Source organism: Mobula birostris, chromosome 5 (genome assembly GCF_030028105.1).
Source record: "Mobula birostris isolate sMobBir1 chromosome 5, sMobBir1.hap1, whole genome shotgun sequence".
NCBI classification, from domain to species: Eukaryota; Metazoa; Chordata; class Chondrichthyes; order Myliobatiformes; family Myliobatidae; genus Mobula; species Mobula birostris.
In genome coordinates this window covers 201,870,418-201,896,618 of record NC_092374.1, presented here as the reverse complement: position 1 = coordinate 201,896,618, position 26,201 = coordinate 201,870,418, and the positions used below count along the sequence as shown (strand labels likewise).

General features: G+C 46.6%; 1 protein-coding gene across 1 annotated transcript in view; it reads left to right on the top strand.

Annotated features, from left to right (window-relative positions):
* The first annotated feature begins 335 nt into the window (after positions 1–335).
* The window catches only part of LOC140198472 (uncharacterized), an 82,014-nt gene continuing 56,148 nt past the window's right edge, over positions 336–26,201 (top strand). Inside the window, 7 exon segments of the mRNA XM_072259557.1 lie at positions 336–520; positions 8,837–9,487; positions 9,566–9,661; positions 10,011–10,244; positions 11,448–11,470; positions 11,565–11,683; positions 17,750–18,616. Of these exon segments, the coding sequence (XP_072115658.1) occupies positions 9,077–9,487; positions 9,566–9,661; positions 10,011–10,244; positions 11,448–11,470; positions 11,565–11,683; positions 17,750–18,616 (1,750 nt within the window). The 5' untranslated portion in view covers positions 336–520; positions 8,837–9,076.

Below are 26,201 nucleotides of genomic sequence, written 5' to 3'. Positions count from 1 at the left end.
AGCCGACATTTCGCGCCGAAACCCTCCATCTTGACTGTTTGGGGAAGGTAACTTTTTGAGTCTTCCCATCGCATACTGAGACTCCAGCTTTTTGTGTGTGTGTGTGGCTCCCGATTCCAGCGGCTGCGGTCTCTTATGCCTCTTTTTGCTTTGGAGACGGTGTAGTTGAATCTTTTAAAAATATATACAGACTGCTTGGACGAGCTTGGGCTTCGGGTGCGAGCGTGCCAGTGGCTGAGTGCCCTTCCTGCGGGGAGGGGTTGTGAGACGTTCCCTCCGCTGCCGTCCCGTCTCGTCCCGCCCACGAGGGGCGGTCACCGCACGTAATAATGAGTTCAGACAGCGGCGCCGCGGTGCCGCAGAACGGCTGATAGAATCGGGCTGGTGAAACCCGTCCGCCCATCGACCGGCCTCTCACCGCCGTGGAGTATGGCCCAGGGGCGGCCGGGCAGTCACAGCGCATCGGGAGCCGGCCGGGGGCTGCTTGGTGCTCTTACCCGGCGCGGTGCTGCAGGTTCAGGTGAGGGTCTGCGTGGGTGACAGGGACTGGCTGTGGGATGGCGAGAGGTGTCGGTGGGGTGGAGGATTATAAGGGTGGGTTCTGGGGTCGAGTTGAGGGGCTGGGACAGACCGCAGGGAGGGAACATGTGCTCCCCTAATTGGACACGTAAGGGAAAGTGTCAAACGGTTAAGCATAGTTCAAACAGTGACCGCCAAAAGACTACAGAAGATCCAAAGGAGTACAGAGGGTGGGAGGGGTGAGGGGTACAGAGGGTGGGAGGGGTGAGGGGTACAGAGGGTGGGAGATAAGTGTGAGGTGGGTTAGTTCCGGTACGGGGAGTACGGAGGGGTGGGGAATACAGAGGGCAGGGTGGGGGAACAAAAAGTTCAAAGGAAAAGGGTCGAAACGCTGATGGCAAGAAAAGGGAGTTTTAAATATGATTCAGCAAGAATTCAAGTTAAGAGGTGGTTGGGAGTAAAAGAAATTTTTTTTTCCAAAAATACTTTATTCAGAAATATTACAAAATAAAAATAATTACATACAGGAAAAGAAAACCATTCGTTGACTGTGAGTCCTTATTCAATACGGTTATTAACAATAACATTTTGCGTTGACTCTGTTCATTTATAAATGAAAGATGTTTAAAGTAAATCATGCGTTTACTCTCAACCCTTGGTCAAGAGTTAAGACTTAATAACAATCATCTGCTTGGAGAGCGAAATGAATATGAATTGTGAGTAATTTGCAGAAGGCTTCAGGAAAGTGGGGTGGTTCTGATACCGTCAGCTTTGTGGCGGGCGACACAAGTGATGGATGCTAGCTTGATGTCAATGTTTAAGAGAAGTTTGGATAGAGTTTTGATAGAGGTGTGCAAAATGATGAGGGCTATCAATAGGGTAAATGCAAGCAGGTTTTGCCCAGTGAGGTGAGACGAGAACGAGAGGAGTGGTTGTGATACAGCAGGTGACATTTGGCCCTGGTGATAGACAGACATTCTCTCACAGTTCAGCCACCCTACAACTGTCAGCTGGTTATCATGGAGGCCTGGCCTAATTTAACTCGGGAATTTTGAGGATATTTTTACAAGAAATGTGAGGAAGATTAAACGTGTACAGAAAACTTGCAGGGAATTGAAGACCCGAGTTAGAGGGAAAGATTGAATAGGTTAGGAATAGGTTATTGAATAGGTTATTCCCTGGAGCGTGGGAGACTGGAGTCGCTGGAATCTGAAGCAACAGACATACTCAACACAGCTTAGCCACCCCACAGTTCAGTGGAACTCAGTGGGTCGGAAGGAACTGTTGACGTTTCGGGTTGAAAATTGCATCAGGACAGTCCTGAAGTTCCAGAGGAATGGCAAGGCTGTACAGTTAAACCTGCAGAGGGTGTTTCCAATAACGTGAGGATCTAGGTCCAGAGGGCACAGCCTCACAATAAAGGGATGTCCATGTAGGGCAGGTGACAGAAGTTTGTGTAGGGGAATACTTTGCAAACGGTGATCATAATGTCACAGTTACAACTGACTGGAGGCCTGTGACTAGTGTGCTGTGGGGATCAGTGGGTATGTTGTTGTTTGCCATCTATATCCATGAGCTGGCTGATGATGTTAACTGGATCAGCAAAGCTGTCAGTGACACAAAGATTGAGGGTTTAGTGCATAGTGAAGAAGGCTATCATGGCTTAGAGCAAGATCTCCATTAGCTGAAAAATGACAGATGGAATTTTAAGGAGGAGTGTGAGGTATTTCACTTTGGTAGACCAACACAATGAACTGTAGGGCCCTGAGATGTGTGGGAGTACAAAGGGATCTCAATGCAGGTCCATAGTTCATTGAAAGTGGTGTCACAGGTAGATAGGGTCGTAAATAAAGTTTATGAAGGCCAATGTGCCAAAAATCAAAGCTTTGAGCGCAGGAGATGGGACGTTATGTTGAAGTTGTCTGAGACACTGGTAAGGCCTGATTTGGAGTATTGTGTGCAACTTTGGTCACCTACCTACAGGAAAGATGTCAATAAGGTTGAAAGACGTACTTGCTGCCCGTTACAGCCGCTAGCTTTCAGGGCAGCAATGAAGGTCCTCCATCTCTGGCGGTGTTCAGAACTTCCTTCATTGTGTCAGTAGTTTCTTCTCCGTTTTCACTACTGTCAATCATACAAGTCCTGGCTGAAGATGCAGGAATACCGTCACACTCTGATGTAGAAGAGCTTTTCATTGCCGTTTCCGTAACAATTTTGGTTTTCCAGTTAGCCCTGAGCTGAATCCCTGAACCTGGTGGACCATGGACCAGTTTCAGTCTGACCTCTACCCTTTGACCTGTTTGGCATGTGTGACCCTAACCGAGAGCCAAAGTTTACTGCCCTGACTCCAGCCTGCATAGCTCTCCAGGTCATTGAGGCACGCCAGCTTCCAATCTGTGACAAGGTTGTCGTCCCCTTGGAGGAAGGTTGAAAGAGTAAAGAGAAAGATGCTTTTTTTTTCCAAGGATGTTGCCAGTGCTGGAGGACTTGAGTTACAAGGAAAGATTGAATAGGTTAGGACTTTATCCATTGGAACGTAAAAGTTCCTTTTATTAACAACCTGGATGTGGGGGTAGAAGGGTGGGTTGGCAAGTTTGCAGATGACACAAGGTTGGTGATGTTGTAGATAGTGTAGAGGATTGTCAAAAATTGCAGAGAGACATTGATAAGATGCAGAAGTGGGCTGAGAAGTGGCAGATGGAGTTCAACCCGGAGAAGTGTGAGGTGGTACACTTTGGAAGGACAAACTCCAAGGCAGAGTACAAAGTAAATGGCAGGATACTTTGTTGTTTGGAGGAGCAGAGGGATCTCGGGGTACATGTCGACAGATCCCTGAAAGTTGACTCACGGGTGGATAGTGTAGTTAAGAAAGCTTATGGGGTGTTAGCTTTCATAAGTGGAGGGATAGAGTTTAAGAGTCGCGATGTAATGATGCAGCCCTATAAAACTCTGGTTAGGCCACACTTGGAGTATTGTGTCCAGTTCTGGTCACCTGACTATAGGAAGGATGTGGAAGCATTAGAAAGGGTACAGAGAAGATTCACCAGAATGCTGTCTGGTTTAGAGAGTATGGATTATGATCAGAGATTAAGGGAGCTAGGGCTTTACTCTTTGGAGCAAAGGAGGATGAGAGGAGACATGATAGAGGTGTACAAGATAATAAGAGGAATAGATAGAGTGGATAGCCAGCGGCTCTTTCCCAGGGCACCACTGCTCAATACAAAAGGACATGGACTTAAGGTAAGCGGTGGGAAGTTCAAGGGAGATATTAGAGGAAGGTTTTTTACTCAGAGAGTGGTTGGTGTGTGGAATGCACTGCCTGAGTCAGTGGTGGAGGCAGATACACTAGTGAAGTTTAAGAGACTACTAGACAGGTATATGGAGGAATCTAAGGTGGGGGCTTATGGGAGGCAGGATTTGAGGGTCAGCACAACATTGTGGGCCAAAGGGCCTGTACTGTGCTGTACTATTCTATTTTCTATGTTATTCTGAAGCTGTGCGCTCTGGCCCTGGACTCTTCCACTACAGGAAACATACTCTGTACATCTACTGTATCGAGGCCTTTCTATATTCAATAGGTTTCAATGAGATCTCCTTCATTCTTCTAAACTTCAGTGAGTACAGACCCAGAGCCATCAAATGTACCTCATATGTGAACCTTTTCAGTCCCAGAATTTTTTCTCATGGACCTCATTTGGAGTCTTTCCGATGCCAGCTCATCTTCTATCATGTAAAGGGCCCAAAACTCCCAGTGAGGCCTCACCAGTGCCTTTTACAAAGCATCAACATTACATCCTTGCTTTTATATTTTAGGCCTTTAAAAATGAATGCTAACATTGTGTTTTCCTTCTTTACCACCGTCTCAACCTACAAGTTAACCTTTTGGGAATTCTGCACAAGGACTCCCAAGTCCTTTTGCACCTGATTTTGAATTTTCTCCCCATTTAGAAAAGAGTCTGTGGCGTTATTCCTTCTTGCAAAGTGCTTAACCATGCACTTCTCCAATCTGTATTCCAGCTGCCACTTCTTTGCCTATTCTCCCAATCTTTCTTGGGCTCTTCTCCAGACTCCCTGCTTCTTCCATGTTACCTGCACCTCCTTTGCTAGTATTTTTCTGGCCTAATTTTCTAGCGGACCTGTATCCATTCTCATCTGTTTTATTTTTTTTTACATACTTGAAGTTTTTCCATCCACTTTGATCTTTTTTTTACTAGCTTGCTTTCATATTTCCTCTTTTCCCTTCTGATTCTTTTAGTCGCTTTCTGTAGGTTTTTTAAAAGCTTCCCAATCCTGTATCTTCCTGCTAATTTTTGCTTTGTTGTATGCCCTCTCTTTTGCTTTTACATTAGCTTTGACTTCCCTTGGCAGTCACGTTTGCACTATTTTGCCATTTGAGTATTTCTTTGTTTTTGGGATACATCTAACCTGCACCTTCCTCATTTTTCACAGAAACTCAGACCATTGCTGCTCTGCTGTCATCCCTACCAACATCTCCTTCCAATTTACTATGGCCAACTCCTCTCTCATACCACTATACATACATTTTCTGTTTGTGCCAAGATTAAGGAAGCCATTTCGTAAGTTCAACCGAACCCTTCTTTCCAAGATAGGCCTCCCTGTTTCTTTCATCCAGATGCCTATCTCAGATTCTCGTAACTGTCCCTGAAGCTTCTGCCTCCACCATCACTCACAGCAGCACGTTTCGCTCTCTGAGGGAATAAAACTACCTCTACATTCCCCCATGTATTTTCCTCTAATCACCTTAACATTATGCACACTGGTAAAAGTCATTTCTGCCCTGGGGAAAAGTCTCTGGCTATCCACTCGATCTAGTTCTCTCATCTATCACCACCTCTCATCCTCCTTCACGCCAAAGATGAAAGCCCTTGTTCACTGAACCTGAAAGACATTCTAATCCAGGCAGCATCCTACTAAATATCTTCTCCTCCCCACCTACCCATCACCACCTTGTGCTGCCCCTCCTCTTTCCCTTTACTCCAAGGTCCACTGTCCTCGCCTTTTAGATTCCTCCTCCTTCAGCTCTTTACCTTGTCCACCTATTGCCTCCTAGCCTCCCCCATCCACCCACGTTTCTCCTCACCTGGCCTCACCTGTCACCTGTCAGCTTGTATTCCTTCCCCTCCCGTCACCTTCTTATTCTGGCATCATCCCCTTCCCTTTCCAGCCTGAATGAATAGTCTCAGCCTCCGAAGTCGAGTGTTTATTCCCCTCTGTATATGCTGCCTGACCTGCCGAGTTCCTCCAGCATTTTTTTGTGTGCTCTGAGCAGATTTCATCGAGGGAGGCTGATTTCTGTGACATGCTGAGTTGAGTCTAAAAACCCTGATGTGACCAGTGCTCACGTGCAACCCAACCTCTTCCCCCACCCGTCTGTACCTTTAATCATTTCTGACCACCTTCCATGTCTGTAACTGGGGTGTTATACAGATTGCCACTTCCCCGCTCCTTCGGTAAAGCTGATCAACACCCTTCTACACCTCACCACTACTTAATCATTTCCTGTCAGTCACCTTAGGCACGGACACTCCTGTGCCTAGCGTCACTTTATGGACATACAGTTGACCTAAGTATATAAGCTATCTTATTTATACAGTATATAAAGATGATATAGGAAATGGCAAGCATTTTGTCAGCTCCAGCACCTAAAAAATTAGCACTGCACCCCTGGTTGAGGGATGACTCATTTCCACGGAGGTGACCGAGGAGACCAATGTGGGATCTGCAGTGTAGGATTAGTGTAAGAGTGTGGATAACGGTTGATGAGATTCGGCCCGTATCTGAGCTGCATTTTGCATTTCAAATGTGCCTTTCATTCATAATAAAATATATACAAAATGCTAAACACGATGTGAATAATATTTTACATTCTGAGTGTCATTTGGTCAATCCAGTCAGTTCTTCTCACATTGTTTAAACCATTACCACTCAGGTTGTCTCAGAGGTGATGAAACTTTTCAATGTTGGCAGCATTCCCTGACGGACATCTCACTGTGCTGGGAGACCAACAGGTTTTGGGCGGACCAAAGAGCGTCTCTCACTGAGTTGATGATCTTCCAGCAGCAGTTTCCGTGCTGAATGACTCAATGTCACTGAGCTCACCGGAAACAGAAACATCAGCACTGAGGCCGGCAGGTCAAATGTCTCTTGTTTACAGAGGGACGGTGAAATATTGCAGCCTGCAGGAGCCCTGGCCTGACTTGAGGGTCCTGCCGTCTGTGATATCTCACTGTCGTGGAGGGAAGGAGTTGTGTTTAGAGGTGTGTGTGTGTGTGGGGGGGGTGATCTGATGGGTGAACTGAGAGATTATGGGGTGTTGGGAGGGTTTACACACATGATTGGGAGGGGTCGGGTCAGACAGGTCACTGGGCCTGACTAATCTGCGGAAGCGGAAACAGAATCAGAATCGGGTTTATTATCTCTGTTATATATGATGTGAAATGTGTTGCTTTGCAGCAACAGTGCAGTGCACAGACATAACATCACTATAAATTATAGAATAAATAGAACAAGTGAAGGAATAATGGGGTGATCAGTGGGAATCTAAGAAGATGGTTGTGGTGTTTGGAACCGATCATCTCAGCCACAGGACATCTCTGCAGGAACTCCCCAGGTCAGAGTCCTCGGCCCAAACACCCTCAGCTGCTTCATCAAGGACCTTCTGTCCATCGTAAGGTCAGAGGTCGGGATGGTCACTGATGACGACACAATGTTCAGCACCATCTACCACTCCTCAGATAATGAAGCAGCCCACAACACAAATGCAGTAAGACCTGGATGATATCCAGGCCTGGGTTGATGGGTGGCAAGTGACAATCACATCACACAGTGTCAGGCAGTGATATCTGAGGAAGCGATCTCTGGGAATCATGAGAATTGGGAAAATTGCAAAATATTGTAACTAGCTGCCTCACCGTTAGGGAAATTATAGTAGTTAGGCCGAGGGAGAAGGTCACTGAGAGGTGACGATATGACAGTCAGTGCGGTGATTAGACTGTGGATATGTTCAGTCAGCAAGGTGAAGCTCACTGGATCAAAGGTAAACAGGTGGAGTTTGGATTACAGACCACGGCAGGAGAGTTTATCATCAGATAATGAGAGTCACGGCAGAAAACCAGGGTCAGAAATGAAGCCAATGAATTACAGAGAGCACTGGGAAATGGTTGTCTGTCAGATTGAGAGAGACCACGCAGAAATTATCAAAGGTCAAATGCTACAGAGAAATGTAGATTTCTGATGAATTTTTATGAAGTCAACATCTCACCATTGTATAACAGGAACCGGTAAGATCATTGACTCAGTGGAGAATATTTGCGATGACACTCGAAGTGTTCCCCGATCATCACTGTAACAGCGTCTGAATAAACTGACTTGTTCCCGAAACTCACTACTGCTGTCTGGCAGGTTCTTTCTGTGCTGTTCCATCTGAACCTTATTTTAGTGGGATGCTGGTCCCCACACCCACAACCCAACCCCCAGTCCCTCTGTCCCTCGAGCTGCTGTTGTGGAAGCTGCCTGATGAAGTCTGTCAGAGAGCAACACACTCAAAACACTGGAGGACCTCAGGGGCTGTGGAGAGGAGAACAGTCATCCTTTCAGACCGAGAACCTTCAACGCTGTTTATTTCTCTCCATATGCTGCCTGACTAGCTGAGTTCCTCCATTATATTGTGTGTGTTGCTCTGAAATTCCAGCATCTGCAGAATCTCTTGTGTTTGTGAGTGGAGATTCCAGCCCAGTGCCCCTGCTCTCTGGAGCTGACGGGGTTTAGAAGACAGGCAGGGGAAATTATTTCCACACGTGGGCCCCGTTCAGAACAAGTGAGACCGGACTTTTGGAGCTGGACCGTATGTGGTGAAGTCAAGAAGGGAAATGGAAATCAGGAGTTGAATGTTTTCCACACAGTGACGTACAATGTCCAGTCCTGTGGTGATTCCTGCAGCCACATCTTTGTCATCGCCACAGCATCAGTCTCCTCATAGCAGATTCTCTCCACATCCCGTGTTCCATACCATTAACTGATTTAATAGTTGCTCTAAATTTATATTAACCACTGTTTTTACAGCTCAGTCTGACTATCTCAGTACCCGAGCTAAACAAAACGAGCTTTTGGAGGAACATCGAGGGTCAGGCAGCATCTGTGGAGAGAAATGGACAATCGACAATTCGGGTCGAGAACCTTCATTTGGACTGTCTCTACCCGGAATATGTTCTGACTATTTCTCTCCAGAAATGCTGTCTGAACCACTTAGTTCCTTCCGGACTCTTCCATTTACAGTCTCTTGTGTCTCTTTTTTCAGGACTTGCCCCTTCAGTTCTGCCGTAGACTGAACCAAGCTCTTCTCTCCGGCTTTATCTATGTTAGACTTGTTTGATGTGTTTCTGATCCCTGCTGTGGAAATGAACACGATTCCTGCTCACTGAAAAGGAACATTCATTCCCGAGACTGCAGCGCCCCTAGTGGACAATCGTGGTACCGCAGGCGTTCAGCAGCTCCCGAAGGTGAGAGGATCCGGAACCAGGAAGTACCGAGAGTTAACATGGCTTCGAAAGGACAGATCGAGAGTTGGACCGAGGAGGCAATTTGTCCCATCTGCCTGGATTTCTTCACCGATCCGGTTATATTGGACTGTGGACACAACTTCTGCCGCTCCTGTATCACACGGTGTTGGGAAAGGGAGGAGAGAAACTCCTGCCCGGAATGTAGAGAGGAGATTGCAGACCGCACCCTCAGGGTCAATCGGGCCTTAGCAAATCTGTCTGAGAAAGCTCGAAAACTAAACCTGAACCCGAAAGAGAAGGAAAGTAAACTTCACTGCAAGAAACATGAGGAAGAACTGAAGCTCTTTTGTGAGACGGACAAGACACTGATCTGCCTGATCTGTAGAGATGGCCGGGAACACAAGTCTCACAACTTCATGCCGGTTAACGAAGCCGTTGAAATTTACAAGGTAAAACTAACCAGGTCTTGATCAGCTGTTTACTTAGTTGCATATTTTGGTCTAATTTCTTTACTCTCTGATTCCCAGGATCGGGTTAAATCTTTCTTAGACTCTCTCACAAAAAAGAAATCAGACTTCGAAGAAATGGAGCAACAACAGAAAGAGAAGATTTCTGGAGTTCGGGTGAGACTTCCAGAGCAGAATTTACAAATTCGCTGTGTAGTTTTGTTCCCTTTAATGCATAATAGCAGAGTATCGCAGCTCCAGTGACCTGGGATCGATCCCGACCCCTGGAGCTGTCTGCGTGGAGTTTGCAATTAATCTTGTGAAGTTGGGTGGTCTGTGAATCAGGCTGGAGTTAATAGGTCAGAGACGGAGTGCATGTTTCAGGGAGACGTGGGGGAATGTGATGGAGGGGATTGTTCTGTGAACCAGCAGAGCCGTTAATGGGCTGAATGGTTACCTTCCACGTCAGAAGGAAATACAAAAAATAGCCTCAAATAGGAAACTATCCTCTCCTTTCATTGGACAGGAACAGTCACAAAGTGTTCAGTCCCAGATCACATCCCATTTTGCTGAAATGCACCGGATTATCACCGAGAAAGAGCAGCGTGCACTCCGAGATCTCAGAGAAGAAGAGAAGTGGATTCTGAATCTAATGGAAAAAAATCTTCGAGAGATTCAAGAGAATTTAAATTCTATCCAGGAGGAAATCTCAAAGTTGCAGAAACAGATGGATCAACAAGAAAATATCACATTCCTCATGGTGAGAGATTTCAGTTTGGATCTGTAAAAGTGCCCAGTCACAAAATGATGCATTTTATCTCAAATACTGTAGTTGTAAACTGATTTCCACCATGTGGACATCCTGACTGTTCAGAGTTGTCATTGTCCCAAACCCGCCTCCCACAACATCTGTACATTAGAGGACTGTCTGCAGCCTTCTCGGGAATGAGTTACTCTGATCAGAGCACTGAGCTGGTGATCGTTTCTGTGATTCCCATGTATAATATCCCTGATATTCAGAGTAACACCCAGTTACAGTCACAGGCTGTGAGTGTGCTTCTGATATTCTCTTCACCACATTTCTTGTGGCATTAATTAACAACCAACTGAAGTTTTATCTTTCACTTTTGGTCCTACACAAGGAGAAACATTTTCTCCACTCCCACCCCATCAAATCCATTCAGAATGTTAAATTCCTCCATCTGATCCTCCCTGACATCGTAACCAGATAAAAATGTACAACTTGTCCATTCTCTCCTGTAAGTTCCATCCTCTCAGTTATGGTATAAATTTCAGAGTTACAAAATACACGTGGACTAAGATGTTAGCTGTCCTGTGCTATCACCAGTGGGATCATCAGTTGATCCGCCACCTGTCTTCAGGAGTTTCGGCCCACTTTTGATCAAGACTCCCTCGAGGTGGCAGGCCAGCAGTGCTAAAGCACCACCTCCCAATGGTGAGCTTAAAAACTTGGCATCTGCCTCTATCAGAGTTGTTGGTCACTTCCATCCAACAGATAGTCTGCTCTTCAGGTGTCTATGCAACTACTGAAGGGTTTGCAAGATATATATACACTGTCCAGCTATCCGCCCCTCTGGACATACTTGGTCCACACCTAAGCTGATCCTTTCCCTGCTGCCTTAGCTACAGCCCTGCTGGTTGACTTGATCTCTCTTCTAGTGAAGCCAAGATCACGCAGCCACTTCTGCAAACTGAATGCAATAAATCCACGGCAGCCTACATCGAATGGATAGCATGAGACCTTCCACCCTCTGTCTCTGCACTGATAATCATTCCTTGTACTTACTCCCGTGGTTCTCTGTCCCTCTTTCTCCATTCGTTTCTGTGGGAGTGAGTTAAATGGGAATTTTCGGCGGGTTATAATAACTTTTCTCAGACCCCTGCTGTTCGGATGCTGATGGTCAGTCTCAGTCAATTGAAATCTGTGTTTTATTTATTTCAGGAGGAAGCTCATCGGAAGAGGAGGTAGGACATGGTCTTTACTGAAACTCTGGATGGATCTGTAAAATAGTTCAAATATCACATGTTCAGTTTATAACTAGATGTATAATATTTACAGGTTTAGTAATGAAGAACAGACATTGTCAGTGACAGATGGTGCCCTTCTGGTTGAAAAATTCTGTCACCCCTATTTGTTCGACATTGCATTGGGAGAAGCGTTTGACGGCATTAAGCGAGGTAAAACATACAGATTCATTCTGGCACCAACCCCACCTGCTGGGAGGCATCACTGCCACATGGTCAGCTGGAGATGTCAGACCCTTGAACACACCAAACCAGGGGCAAAATACAACCAATTCACTGGTCTGTTAGGTGAATCATTGCATCCTGATCCGATTGGCACTGGACAAACAAGCCAATGCACGAGTTTGAATCCTGACATGGTAGCTCTGGAATTAATATTCCATTAATGATATTAAAGGGGATAAAATCTGGTATCACTGTGGTGACAAGGATTGTCAGAAAAATACACCGGCCCTTCGTGCCACTCACCGTGTCTGACCTGTCCGTCACCGCAGTCTGATTGACTCAGCTCTGCCCCCTGCTGGACTCGCGAGTCTCACTGTTGTTATCAAACCACCGCATTGAAGACTGAGCCTGGACACACCAACCAGCATTAACACTGGTGAACACAGCATAACTGGTCTGGCAAATCTCCCTCACACACATTCACAATAAGGTTTAGCAGACTGTAGTCAGAGCCTCAGCATTGCACATTGTTAGTCCCCTCAGTAACCTGGAAACTATTCTCTTCAGACACAGTGAATGGTTTCTGTTTGAACAATTCACACACCTGTCACACATTGTCAACACACACTGGACATGTGAAGACAGACTGTAACATACAAATAGTTCAATGTGCATACTCACCTTCAATGTGTACACACACTCACTGATATTTACCACAACCACCACACACACACATTGATACATTGATATATTGATAATATCCAAATACACCATCAGAGTGGGACACATCGTCAGAGACACAGAAACATTTCCGTTTGTTTGTCCCATATCCTTATGACCATTGCCTATCGTTGTACCTGTCTAAATTGATTTTATATTATTTTAATTATGCCTGTTTATACAGCTTCCTTTGCCAGCAAATTCCACATGTACCCATTTCCCTCACCGTGAGAAAGCTGCCCTGCAGATCCCCTGAAAAACTTTCCCCTCTCACCTTCAGTCTCTGCCCTCTAGTTTTGGAATCCCCTGTTGTTCCCTGGTGTGACCTTCCAGCCCTTCTTAAGACACCACCTGAGCCACCCTCCACTCTTCCAGCAGCTCACCTGTGGTGAAATGTGAAGCTAATATATCTGCCAGAGTCTCTGCAAATACATCCTCTGTCCTAATGAGGGGCTGTGGGGAGTGGTTTTGTGGGAAAGGAGCCAAAGGGACTCTTATCACCCACATTCATCCCCTTCACCTTCTGTTTCCATCTACACACACAGTTCACCACAGGCTTTCCACCCCTCCCCATCTGGTTCTGATTCCATCTGCCATTCATCTCTCCCCTACTTGGTAGTGTGGAGGAGCAGAGGGATCTGGGGGTACATGTCCACATATCCCTGAAAGTTGCCTCACAGGTGGATAGGGTAATTAAGAAAGCTTATGGGGTGTTAGCTTTCATAAGTTGAGGGATAGAGTTTAAGAGTCGCGATGTAATGATGCAGCTCTATAAAACTCCGGTTAGGCCACACTTGGAGTACTGTGTCCAGTTCTGGTCACCTCACTATAGGAAGGATGTGGAAGCATTGGAAGGAGTACAGAGGAGATTTACCAGGATGCTGCCTGCTTTAGAAAGTATAGATTATGATCAGAGATTAAGGGATCTAGGGCTTTACACTTTGGAGCGAAGGAGGATGAGAGGAGACATGATAGAGGTGTACAAGATAATAAGAGGAATAGATAGAGTGGATAGCCAGCATCTCTTCCCCAAGGCACCACTGCTCAATACAAGAGGACATGGCTTTAAGGGAAGGGGTGAGAAGTTCAAGGGGGATATTAGAGGAAGGTTTTTTGCTCAGAGAGTGGTTGGTGTGTGGAATGCACTGCCTGAGTCAGTGGTGGAGGCAGATACACTAGACAGGTATATGGAGGAATTTAAGCTGGGGTCTTATATGGGAGGCAAGGTTTGTGGGTCGGCAGAACATTCTGGGCCAAAGGGCCTGTACTGTGCTGTGCTATCCTATATTCTATGTTCTATGTTCCCATGATCATTAACAGGAAAAAGTCTGCAGATGGTGGAAATCCAAATCAACACACACAAAATGCTGGAGGAACTCAGCAGGTCAGACAGCATCTATTGCAATGAATAAACAGTTGATGTTCTGGGCTGTGATCCTTCTTCAGGACTAAAATTGAAGGGGGGAGATGCCAGAATAAAAAGGTAGGGAGAGGGGAGAGAGGCTAGCTAGAAGGTGAGAGGTGAAGCCAGGGGGCTGGGAAAGCTAAAGGCTGGAGAAGAAGGAATCTGATCGGAGAGCAGAGTGGACCATAAGAGAAAGGGAAGGAGGAGGGGACCCAGGGAGTAGTGATAGGGAGGTGAGAAGAGGTTGAAGGCCAGAGTGGGGAATAGAAGAAGAGGGGAGGAGATGAGAAAAATTTTACCTGAAGAGGAAATCAATATTCATGCCATCAGGTCAGAGGCTACCCGGGCAGAATATAAGGTGTTGCTCCTCCATCCTGAGGATGGCCTCATCTTGGCGCAAGAGGTGGCCGTGGACCGACATTTTGGAATGGGAATTAAAATGTTTGGCCACTGGGAAGTTCCCCTTTGGGCAGATATAGTGGAACCTCCTTTACTGATGAGATTTCAGCACAGGTCAGCCTTTGTGCTCCTGTTTTTCACCCTCCCACAGCTGCCTCCCACCTTCCCATCTCCCAACCTTCCCCGCAACCTCGCTCCGACTAGCGATCAAAATATTCATTTTGTTGGTCTCCACCTGTCATTCACTTCCCAGTGTCTCCCAACTCCACAGTCCACACTCCCCACTTTTCCGCTACCTGGAGCTACCTGCCTGCCATCTTTCACCAATCTTCAGTCCACAGTCACTTCAGACTCCTGTCTCATCACTCCCCTTCTCCTCTGCTCAATCTACACCCCTCATAACCTTATATATTTCTGTCAGATCACCTCCCAGTCCATTTACCTGCATTTGGCCCGTATCCTTCTAAACCTTCCCTGTCATCATTTCCGTGTCTCAGGCCTCAACTCCTCTCCTGTGCCAGTTCCACAGGGCCCTCAATTCCCCCGTGTTACAGAAAATGATCAACCTCATTTTCTACCATATTACAGAAGCAAATGTGCTGCAGGCCCTGAAATGCAGAAAGGTCGATAAATCCCCAGGTCCTGATCAAGTGTATCCCAGGACATTGTGGGAAGCTCAGGAGGAAATTGTGGGGCCCTTTTGGAGATATGTGTGTCATCGATAGCTAAGGGTGAGGGGCCAGGAGACTGGAGGGAGACTAATGTTGAACATTTATTGAAGATCGGCTGTAGGGAAACGCCTGGGAAGTACAGACCGGTGAGCCTAACGTCAGTGGAGGGTATATTAATGGAGGGGATTCTGAGAGACAGGATCTACATTCATTTGGAAAGGCGAGAACTAATCAGGGATACCCAGCTTGGTTTTCTGCATGGACGGTACGGTAGCATAGTGGTTAGCACAACGCTTTACAGTACCAGTGACCCGGGTTCATGTCCCGTCACTGCCTGTAAGGAGTTTGTACGTTCCCCATGACCACGTTGGTTTCTTCCAGGTGCTCCGGTTTCACAGTCCAAACCCGTACCGGTTGGCAGGTTAATTGGTCATTGTAACTTGTCCCATGGTCAGGCTTGTATTAAATCAGGGGTTGCTGGGTGGTGGGGTCATTGTAACTTGTCCCATGGTCAGGCTTGTATTAAATCAGGGGTTGCTGGGTGATGTGGGTTATTGTAACTTGTCCCATGGTCAGGCTCGGATTAAATCGGGCTTCTGGGTGGTGGGGGTCAAAGGGCCGGAAGGGCCTATTCCGAGCTGTGTCTCAATAAATAAATTACAGCTGATGAAAGTGCAGTAGACATCGTCTCCATGGAGTTTAGCGAGGGATTTGACAAGGTAGCAGAGAGTTAGATCAGAGGGGATACAGTACGATCTGGAATAGGATACAGAATTGTCTGGGTGGAGTCCTGTGACCAGCGGTTGTGCTGCAGGGATCGGTGCTGGGTCCACTGTTTTTCATCATTCATATGAATGATTTGGAGAGAATGTAGGTGACGTGTTTAGTAGGTTTGTGAAGGACTCTAAAATTGGTGGTTTCACAGACAGTGAAGAGGTTATTTATTTATTTAGATACAGTGTGAAACAGGCCGTCACAGACCAATGACCTGCTCCACCCAGCAACCCAACTATTTAAAACTAGCCTAATCACAGGGCAATGTACAGTGACCATTTAACCTACAAACCATTATGTCTTTGTACGAGCATCACAGAGTGATAGAAACTAACAGCACAGGCCCTTCAGCCCACCTGGTCTGTACCAAAATGTTTAAACTTCCTGCTCCCATCAACCTGCACCGGGACCATCGTCCTCCAACTCCTGCCATCCATGTACCTGTCCAAACTTCTCTTAAATGTTTAAATCGAGCTTGCATGCACCACTTGCACTGGCAGCTCGTTCCACACTCTCACAACCCTCTGAATAAAGAAGTTTCCCCTCATGTTCCCCTTAAACTTTTCATCTTTCACCTTTAACCCATGACCTCTGGTTGTAATCCCACTCAAACTCCATGGAAGAAGCCTGCTTGCATTTACCCTATCTATATCCTTATAATTTTGTAAACCTCCATCAACTGTCCTGTCAGTCTTCTATGTTACAGGAATAAAGTCCTAAACTGTTCAATCTTTCCTTATGACTCAGGTCCTCCAGTCCCAGCTACGTCCCTGTAAATTTTCTCTGTACTCTTTCATCTTTCCTGTAGGTAGGTGACCGAACCTGCACACAATATTCCAAATTAGGCCTCACCAATATCTCATGCAACTTCAACATAACATCCATCTCCTGTACTCAGTACTTTGATTTATGAAGACCAGGAAAAGCTTATTTTATGACCCTACCTCCCTGTAACAACACTTTCGATGTATTATGGACCTGTGTTCTCAGATCTGCTGTAGAACAGAGTCCTCAGTGCCCGACCATTCACTGTGTAAGACCTACACTGGGGTCCTACAGAGGTGCAACAGCTCACACTTGTCTGCATTAAATTCCAGCTGCCACTTTTCAGCCCATTTTTCCAGCTGCTGCAGATCCCACTACAAGTAATGATGGTCTTCCCCGCTGTCCACTCCTCCCCAATCTGAGGGATGAATCGCGAGCACCCAGAGGAAAGGCACGAGGTCTTGGGGAGACCGTACAAACTCCTTACCGATGGTGTTGGAATTGATCTCAGAACTCCAGAATGCCCCATGGTGCCACTGTATTGTGTTATCCACTAGATAACCCTGTTGCTCATGGTTTATCCAAGATTACAACGAGATCTTAATTGATTAGATATCTGGCCTATTGGATGGAAATTGATTTTAATTCGGAGATGAGGGTGTTACATTTGGAAGGCAAAGCAGGACAGGATTTACACAGGAATCAGTGAGGCCCTGGAGAGTGTTGTGGAACAGAGAGACCAGGAGGTGATTGTCTTCATCACTCAGAATACTGAGTACAGGAGCTGGGACGTTACGTTATGAGTGTACAAGACATTGGGAAGGCCACATTTGGAGCAGAGTAACACACAAACTGCTGGAGGAAATCAGCAGATCAGGCAGCAGCTATGGATATGAATAAACAGTTGATGTTTTGGGTCAAGGTTGTGTGTGTGTTGCTTTGGATTTCCAGCATCTGCAGATTTTCTTGACTTTATGATTTGGATCACACTGTCCAATGCTGGTGATCTTTCTCCAGGAAGAATGTCATTACATTTAGAGGGTATAAAACAGATTTACAAGGATATTACTGGGACTGGAGGGTTTGGGTTATAAGGAGAGGCTGGATATTCTGGGTCTTTCTTCCTGAATCTCATGAGGCTGTTAAGGAAACTGTAGAGGTGGGTACAGTTACAATGATTTAAAAGACATCTGGACAGGTACATGGGTAGGAGAGGTTTAAAGTAATAATGGGCAAATATAGGCAAATGGCACTAGTTTATTAAAGTGATTTGGTCTGCACTGATGTGTTCTGCCTTACCTCCTCTTTAAATGCCTCCAGTGTTTACTCACACCATCCTCATCTGGATCCAGTTGTTGCTCCTCATATCCGTTTCCACTGCTATCTCCCGTCTTTCCAATCTTGAGGAAAGGTCTTGGCTTGAAACATCGACTGTACATCTCCCTGAACACATGCTGCTTGACCTGCTGAGATCCTCCAGAATTTTGTGTGTGTTGATAAGGAAAAATCCGCTCTCCACGTCAAGGAAAAATCTCAGGAATATGTTGATTGTCCATCACTGTAGTTTGTCAAAACCCCAGAAAAGGGTCCTATCGGCCACCCGACTGTGCCTGAGTCTCCCCGCAATCCCCGGGGACTCTCTAATTCTCTGCTTCTCCCCCCCAGTCTCTGTCACCCTGGATGTGGAAACGGTGCATCGGTGGCTCGAGGTGTCTGAGGATCGGAAGAGTGTGAGATGCACCGGGAACCTCAATTTCGCTGACACCAGGAAGAGGTTCACATACTGGACATGTGCGCTGGGATCGGAGGGATTCACAATGGGGCGACATTACTGGGAGGTGGAGGTGACGGGGAATCGGTTGTGGAGTCTGGGAGTCGCTGCTGAGTCTGTGGAGAGGAAGAGACCGGTTACACAGAGACCGGGGAACGGATTCTGGATCATCGGACGTATTGATGACGAGATATGGATTCACACCTCCCCTCTGTCCTGTTTCCTTGCCAATCCCATCCCTGAGAGGGTGGGAGTTTATCTCAGTTACGAGTCCGGGACAGTTTCATTTTACAACTCGGAGACCAAGTCCCATCTCCACACCTTCACTGGGAATAAATTCACGGAGAAACTTTATCCTTTCTTCGGGCCTTCGCATGTAAACCAGTGGCTGAGAATCTGCTCCCGTTCCACTCCGGGTCTGTAAATGGGTCGGGTCCCGGAACCAGCATCAGGAGTAAGTCAGTGTAAATATAAATGTGCGGAGAGTGAAATAAACACGATGTGAGAATTATCGATACATTAATTTTAACTCGTTCACTGCATCCGTCAACGGAACAGAAACACTGCGGATTCAACAGCAGCCGCGGACGGCAGGTTCTGAGCTCCCCGGCACCCCGGGTGCCAAAGTCCACCGGGACTGACAGAATAACTGGGACAAGTGGTGGTGGTGCTGACTGGGAGAGCGAGGTCAGGGTGAATCTTGGTAACATGGGACATGTAGTGTCGGTAACACACAAAGCGCCGGAGACTCCTGGCGTGTCAGATAAAATCTATGGAGGGAAATGGACAGTTGACATTTTGGCTCGAGGCCCTTCATGTGGTCTGAAAGTCAGAGAGGAGATGACTGGTGCAGAATGGGGGAGAGAAGGATGGAGACAGAGCTGGCAGGTGATGGGTGGATCGAGGTAGATGAGGGAGGGGTGGAGTGTGGAAATGTGTCAGAAACTGGGAGGTGAGAGGTGGCAGTGACAAAGGGCTGAGGATTTTGGAATCTGACAGGAGGGGAAAGTGGAGTCTGGAACAAGAGAGGGAGGTGGGGAGGAGTCTGTGGGTGATGGGAAGCTGAAGAGAGCGGGGAAGGAGGGGAAAGAGATAGGGTGATGGGGCTGGTGGATCAGGAGGAGAGAGACAGTTAAACAGGAAAAGTAACAGAGAGGGAGTGACTACCAGAAGTTTGAGAATTCGATGTTGATGTTGTCAGGTTGCCGGACACCCTGGTGGAACATGAAGAGACATTCCTCTAATTTATGAGACAAACAGAGCTGAGATCTGTACATTGAATCAGATATTAATTTTAAGACCATAATATATAGAAGCAGAAGTAGGCCATTCAGCCCATCCAGTCTGCTCTGTAATTCAATTATGGGCTGATCCAATTCTTCCAGTTATCCCCATCCCCTGCCTTCTCCCGATACCCCCGGTGCCCTAGCTAATCAAGAAGCTATCTATCTCTGCCTTAAATGCACCCAATGACTGGGCCTCCACAGCTGCTCGTGGCAACAGATTCCGCAGATTTACCACCCTCTGACTAAAGTAATTTCTCCGCATCTCAGTTCTAAAAGGACGTCCTTCAATCCTGAAGTTGTGGCCTCTTGTCCTAGAATCCCCTACCAAGGGAAATAACTTTGCCAAATCTAATCTGTTCAGGCCTTTTAACATTCAGAATGTTTCTATGAGATCCCCCCTCATTCTCCTGAACTCCAGGGAATACAGCACAAGAGCTGCCAGACGTTCCTCATACAGTAACCCTTTCATTCCTGGAATCATTCTTGTGAATCTTCTCTGAACCCTCTCCAATGTCAGTATATCCTTTCTAAAATAAGAAGCTGATCACAATACTCCAAGTGTGGTCTCACGAGTGCCTCAGAGCCTCAACATCACATCCCTGCTCTTATATTCTCTACCTCCAGAAATGAATGTCAACATTGCATTTGCCTTCTTCACTACCGACTCAACCTGGAGGTTAAACTTCAGGGTATCCTGCACAAGGGCTCCCAAGTCCCTTTGCATCTCTGCATTTTGAATTCTTTTCCCATCTAAATAATAGTCTGCCCATTTATTTCTTCCACCAAAGTGCATTACCATACACTGTCCAACATTATATTTAATTTGCCACTTCTTTGCCCATTCCCCTAAACTATCTAAGTCTCTCTGCAGGCTCTCTGTTTCCTCAACACTGCCCGCTCCTCCACCTATCTTTGTATCATCAGCAAATTAAGCCAAAAATCCATTAATCCCATAGTCCAAACCATTCACATACATCGTAAAAAGCAGTGGTCCCAACCTCGGCCCCTGTGGAAATCCACTGGTAACCAGCAGGCAGCCAGAATAGGATCCCATTGTTCCCACTCTCTGTTTTCTGCCAATCAGCCAATGCTCCACCCATGCTAGTAACTTCCCTGAAATTCCATGGGCTCTTATCTTGCTAAGCAGCCTCATGTGCAGCACTTTATCAAAGGCCTTCTGAAAATCCAAGTGCACCACATATACTACATCACCTTTGTCTACCCTGCTTGTAATTTCCTCAAAAATTTGCAGTAGGTTAGTCAGGCAGGATTTTCAGGTGTAACCCGTTCTTTTTGTAAAGATCGTACCCCACCCCCACAATGTTCCAGGAACCTGAAACCCTGCCCGCTACACCAGTCTCTCAGCCACACATTAATATGCCTGTTCATACTATTCTTCTGCTCGTTAGCACTTGGCACAGGCAGCAATCCTGAGATCGCTACCCTAGATGTCCTGCTTTTCAGCTTCCTACCCAACTCCCTCAACTCTCTCTTCAGGACCTCCTCCCTTTTTCTACCAGTGTCATTGGTACCAATGTGTACCAAGACTTCTGGCTGGTCACCCTCTCCCTTCAGAATACTCTGCACCCTATCCGAGACATACCGTACGCTGGCACCTGGGAGGCAACACACCGTGCGGGTATCTCTATCAGGCTGACAGATCCTCCTGTCTGTTCCCCTCACTATGGAATCCCCTATGACTACCGCATTTCTCATCGTGTTTCCCTTCTTCACCACAGAACCAGGCTCAGTGCCAGAGACCCGATCGCTGTGGTCATCCTCTGTCAGCATCACCCCCCTCAACAGCATCCAAAACGGACCCAGTTCACACTCAGGAAATGCAGGAAAAACACAGCAGGTTGGTCAGGATCTGTGGAGAGAGGAACAGGCTTCATGTTCCACGTCGGTGACCTCTCCCGGAATTGATTCAAACACTGCCTGCTCTGTTGCAGGTTTCACGTTATGTCTGTTTTGTTTTAGTTCTTCCAGCATCTCATTCAAGAAAAAATGGGAGTGCAGTGTAATTTCCTCCGGAAGGGGGATGAAGAAGAAGGAATGTGCTCGGAGAGGGGAGTGGACCATTAGAGAAATCGATGCTCAGGTTGGAACTACCCGGAGAGGTACGGTGAAGGGTAGAGAGACGTGGACATGATATTTTGGAGCCAGAAGGGTGGCAACACATGCAGGCTGATCCCAGCACAATCCTCGGGCAGACTGTGTTGGTCATTGACGCAATGGAGAAATGTAAATGGTGAATCCCCCTGTGTGTATTTTTGTGTGGTGGAGACAGAGAGAGAGCCTAAGACTTGCTCCAGGCTCCCCAGTCAGAGAGATGACACTGACTGGGCCAGTCTCACAATTAGGACAGTACACGTTGGGGAGAATGGCCTATTCCTGTGCTGTACTATTCTATGTTCAGTGTTCGAAATATCACAGACACGGACGCAGCAATTTCTTCCCCGGACTCCCACCATATCAGACAGTACACTGGGTCAGACCCCAGGTTTATTCAGCTTTATATAAACATAGAAATTAGGTGCAGGAGTAGGCCATTTGGCCCTTTGAGCCTGCAATGCCATTCAGTTTGATCATGGCTGATCATCCAGCTTAGAACCCTGTACCAGCCTTCCCTCCATACCCCCAGATCCCTTTAGCCACAAGGGCCATATCTAACTCCCTTTTAAATATAGCCAATGAACTGGCCTCAACTGTTTCCTGTGGCAGAGAATTCCACAGATTCACCACTGTCTGTGTGAAGAAGTTTTTCCTCATCACGGTCCTAAAAGGCTTCCCCTTTATCCTTAAACTGTGACCCCTCGTTCTGGACTTCCCCAACATCGGAAACAATCTTCTTGCCTCTAGCCTGTCCAATCCCTTTAGAATTTTATACGTTTCAATAAGATCCCCCCCTCAATCTTCTAAATTCCAGTGAGTATAAACCTCGTCGATCCAGTCTTTCATCATATGAAATTCCTGCAATCCCAGGAATCAATCTGGTGAACCTTCTTTGTATATCCCTCTACGGAAAGAATGTCTTTCCTCAGATTAGGGGACCAAAACTGCATTTATGTGTTCAAGTTGGTCAGACTCCTTTGTAATGTCAGCATATTTCAGGACATTATTATTCTCCACCCTGAATTCCCCAGCTTCCATCACCTTTTCCACAGTAAATACAGATGAGGCAGGATTTATGAGCATTTGGAGAGACATAATCTGATTAGGAATAGTCATGGCTTTGTCGAGGGCAGGTCTTGCTTTATGAGCCTGATTGAGTTCTTTGAAGATGTAACAAAACACATTGATGATGGTAGAGCAGTGGATGTAGTGTGTATGGAGCTGGCTGAGTTTACAACTTTCTGCAGCTTTGTGTGCCTTGACCTGTGGACAGCCTCGACCAACCAACCATCACGTTCTTCTCTGATTCCATTAACATTCACCTTGCTCCAGTTCAGGACGAGTTCACAGGTATTTCCAGAACTATTTTCTATCTGACAGAACGATGATCACCGGTCCCAACGTGCTCCCCCCCCACCCCCCCCACTGTCACGTCAACCACTTGCCTAGACTCATTTCCTGCGAGGAGGTCAAGTGTGACCTCTTTCTCCAGTTGGGCATCCGCACATTGCTTGTAAAACCATTCCAGACCACACTCACAAATTCTACCCTGTCAAATCCCTCAGCACTATGTCTGACCCACTCAATATTAGGGAAGCTGAAGTCTCTGACTATTACAACCCTGATATTCCAACAGTTATCTGCATTCTCCCTACACATGGGCTGTTCTGATTCTCACTGACATTTGGGATCTTATAGTACAATCCCAATGAAGTGATTATCTCCATATTTCTGATTGCTACCAATATACTCTCACTGGCCGTTCCCCACAAGGATCTCTAAGTGCTGTGGTGATGTTCTCCCAAATCAACATCACAACTCTCCCTCCTCTCTGACCTCCACCTCTGTCATGTCCTTTGCATCTGTAGCACAGTGAGGTGGTTTTGATCTTATTCAATGGGACAGCAGGCATGAGGGGCTGAACAGCCTCCTCTTGCTGCTATTTCTGATGTTCAGAGCAGTGAACAGACTGAACTGAGGGAGGATAGAAGGGGTCGGGGAATGAATAGGGGTGTAGAAGAGGAGGGTGGTCACAAGTAAACGGACATCTGGCAAGTGAGCGGCTTGAAAACTGACTCTGTAAAGGTTCAGGATCAGCCTGTCCTTGTCAGAGTGAATGGCGAGACTGGAGGGATGAGGGAACCCTGGCTGATGAGGGTTATTGAGGCACTGGTTCGGATGGAGTCGTAATTCAGGTGAAACCAGCCAGGGTCCTTGAGGAGTAGAAGGGGTGTGGAGAACACTGAAGAGAGAAAATCAGGAGAGCAAAAGGGGACATGAGATAGCTTTTGCAGGTCAGATAAAGGTGATTCCAAAAAGATTCTGTGAGTCTGTGGAAAACAGTAGGGTAACTGGTGAGGGAATATGTCCCTTGAAGGATCAGTGTGGTCATCTATGTGTGGAGACACAACAGATGGGTGAGGTCTGAAATAAATACTTCTCATCTGTATTTACTGTGGAGAAGGTGGTGGAAGCTGGGCAATTCAGGGAGGGTAATACGTATGTCCTGAAACATCCCGACATTACAAAGGAGGCTGGCCAGCTTAAACACATAAAGCTGAATACATCCCGAGGGTCTGACCCAGTGCATTCTCTGTCATGGTGGGAATCCAGGGAAGAAATTGCTGTGTCCCTGGCTGTGATATTTCAAACACTGAATACAGAGCAGTACAGCACAGGAACAGGCCATTCTGCCCACGTTGTCTATGCTGAACATGATGTCACCACGTTTGCCTGCAAATGATCCATATCCTCCATTCCCTGTCTGTTCATTTCCCTATTTAAATGTCTGTTAAACATCACGATCATATCTGCTTTCACCACTCCCCATCCCGGCCGCGCATTCCAGGGAGATATCACTCATTGCGTCCAAAAACATTCCTTGAACATCCCAGTTCAACTTTGATGATCTTACTTTAAAGCTTTACCCTTCACAGGAGATTAGACTGACTGAGACTGTCTCATAATTAGAAAAATAGTCATAGTCATAGTCATACTTTATTGATCCCGGGGGAAATTGGTTTTCGTTACAGTTGCACCATAAATAATAAATATTAATAAAACCATAAATAGTTAAATAGTAATATGTAAATTATGCCAGGAAATTATGAAATAAGTCCAGGACCAGCCTATTGGCTCAGAGTGTCTGACCCTCCAAGGGAGGAGTTGTAAAGTTTGATGACCGCAGGCAGGAATGACTTCCTATGACGCTCAGTGCTACATCTTGGTGGAATGAGTCTCTGGCTGAATGTACTCCTGTGCCCAACCAGTACATTATGTAGTGGATGGGAGACATTGACCAAGATTGCATGCAACTTGGACAGCATCCTCTTTTCAGACACCACCGTCAGAGAGTCCAGTTCCATCCCCACAATATCACTGGCCTTACAAATAAGTTTGTTGATTCTGTTGGTGTCTGCTACCCTCAGCCTGCTGCCCCAGCACACAACAGCAAACATGATCGCACTGGCCACCACAGACTCGTAGAACATCCTCAGCATTGTCCGGCAGATGTTAAAGGACCTCAGTCTCCTCAGGAAATAGAGATGGCTCTGACCCTTCTTGTAGACAGCTTTAGTTTTCTTTCACCAGTCCAGTTTATAGTCAATTCGTATCCCCAGGTATCTGTAATCCTCCAACATGTCCACACTGGCCCCCTGGATGGAAACAGGGGTCACCGGCACCTTAGCTCTCCTCAGGTCTACCACCAGCTCCTTAGTCTTTTTCACATTAAGCTGCAGATAATTCTGCTCACACCATAAGAGCTGGTCTCACTGGCACACACACAATCTCACTGGGTATTGACAGGGTAGAGGCAGGAATGATCTTTCCCCTGGATGGGGTGTGGAACCAGGGGTCACAGACTCACAATCAGAGGTCGTCTCAGTGGGACTGAGATGAGGAAAAATTCCTCACCGAGTGTGTGGTGAATCTTTGGAATTCTTTGCAAAATGTTTCTGGATTTAAGGGGAACAGTGATGATGGGATGATGCAGGAAATTGGCACTGAGGTCAGTGATCAGCCATGTTCTGAGTGAAGGGCAGAACAGGAGCAATGGGCTGAATAGCCACTCCTGCTCCTGTTTCTCGGTTTCCTGAAACACAAATCGGTCTCTGTCTATTATTTTTATTTGTCTTCAGTCTGTTGGGTTACACAGGGGAGCGGTAACCAATGCACTCTGTGTAGAGCATCCTCTGTACCCCGTGTTGACTGTATTCACTCCACTCTCTCCAATGCATGTAACAGTATGCAGAGTTTGTTGTATTCAGTGTTTTTGTATCCAGTGAGAAACACGTCTGTGTAAGCGCCCAGGACACTTTACTGCATTTACACTGCGACCGTACCTAAATACCAGTTGTTGTTTTTGACTGCTGCGTCCACAACTGCTGAACATAGAACATTGAACAATACAGCACAGGAACAGGCCATTCGGCCCACAAGTCTGTGTTGAACATTGTGCCAATTCAATCTCATCCCATCTGCTTGTACATGGTCCACAACCCTCCATTCCCTGTCTGTTCATGTGTCTGTCTAAATGCCACTGAAATGTTGTTGTATCGGCTTCCACCTCCTCCACTGACAGCACGTTCCAGGCACCGAC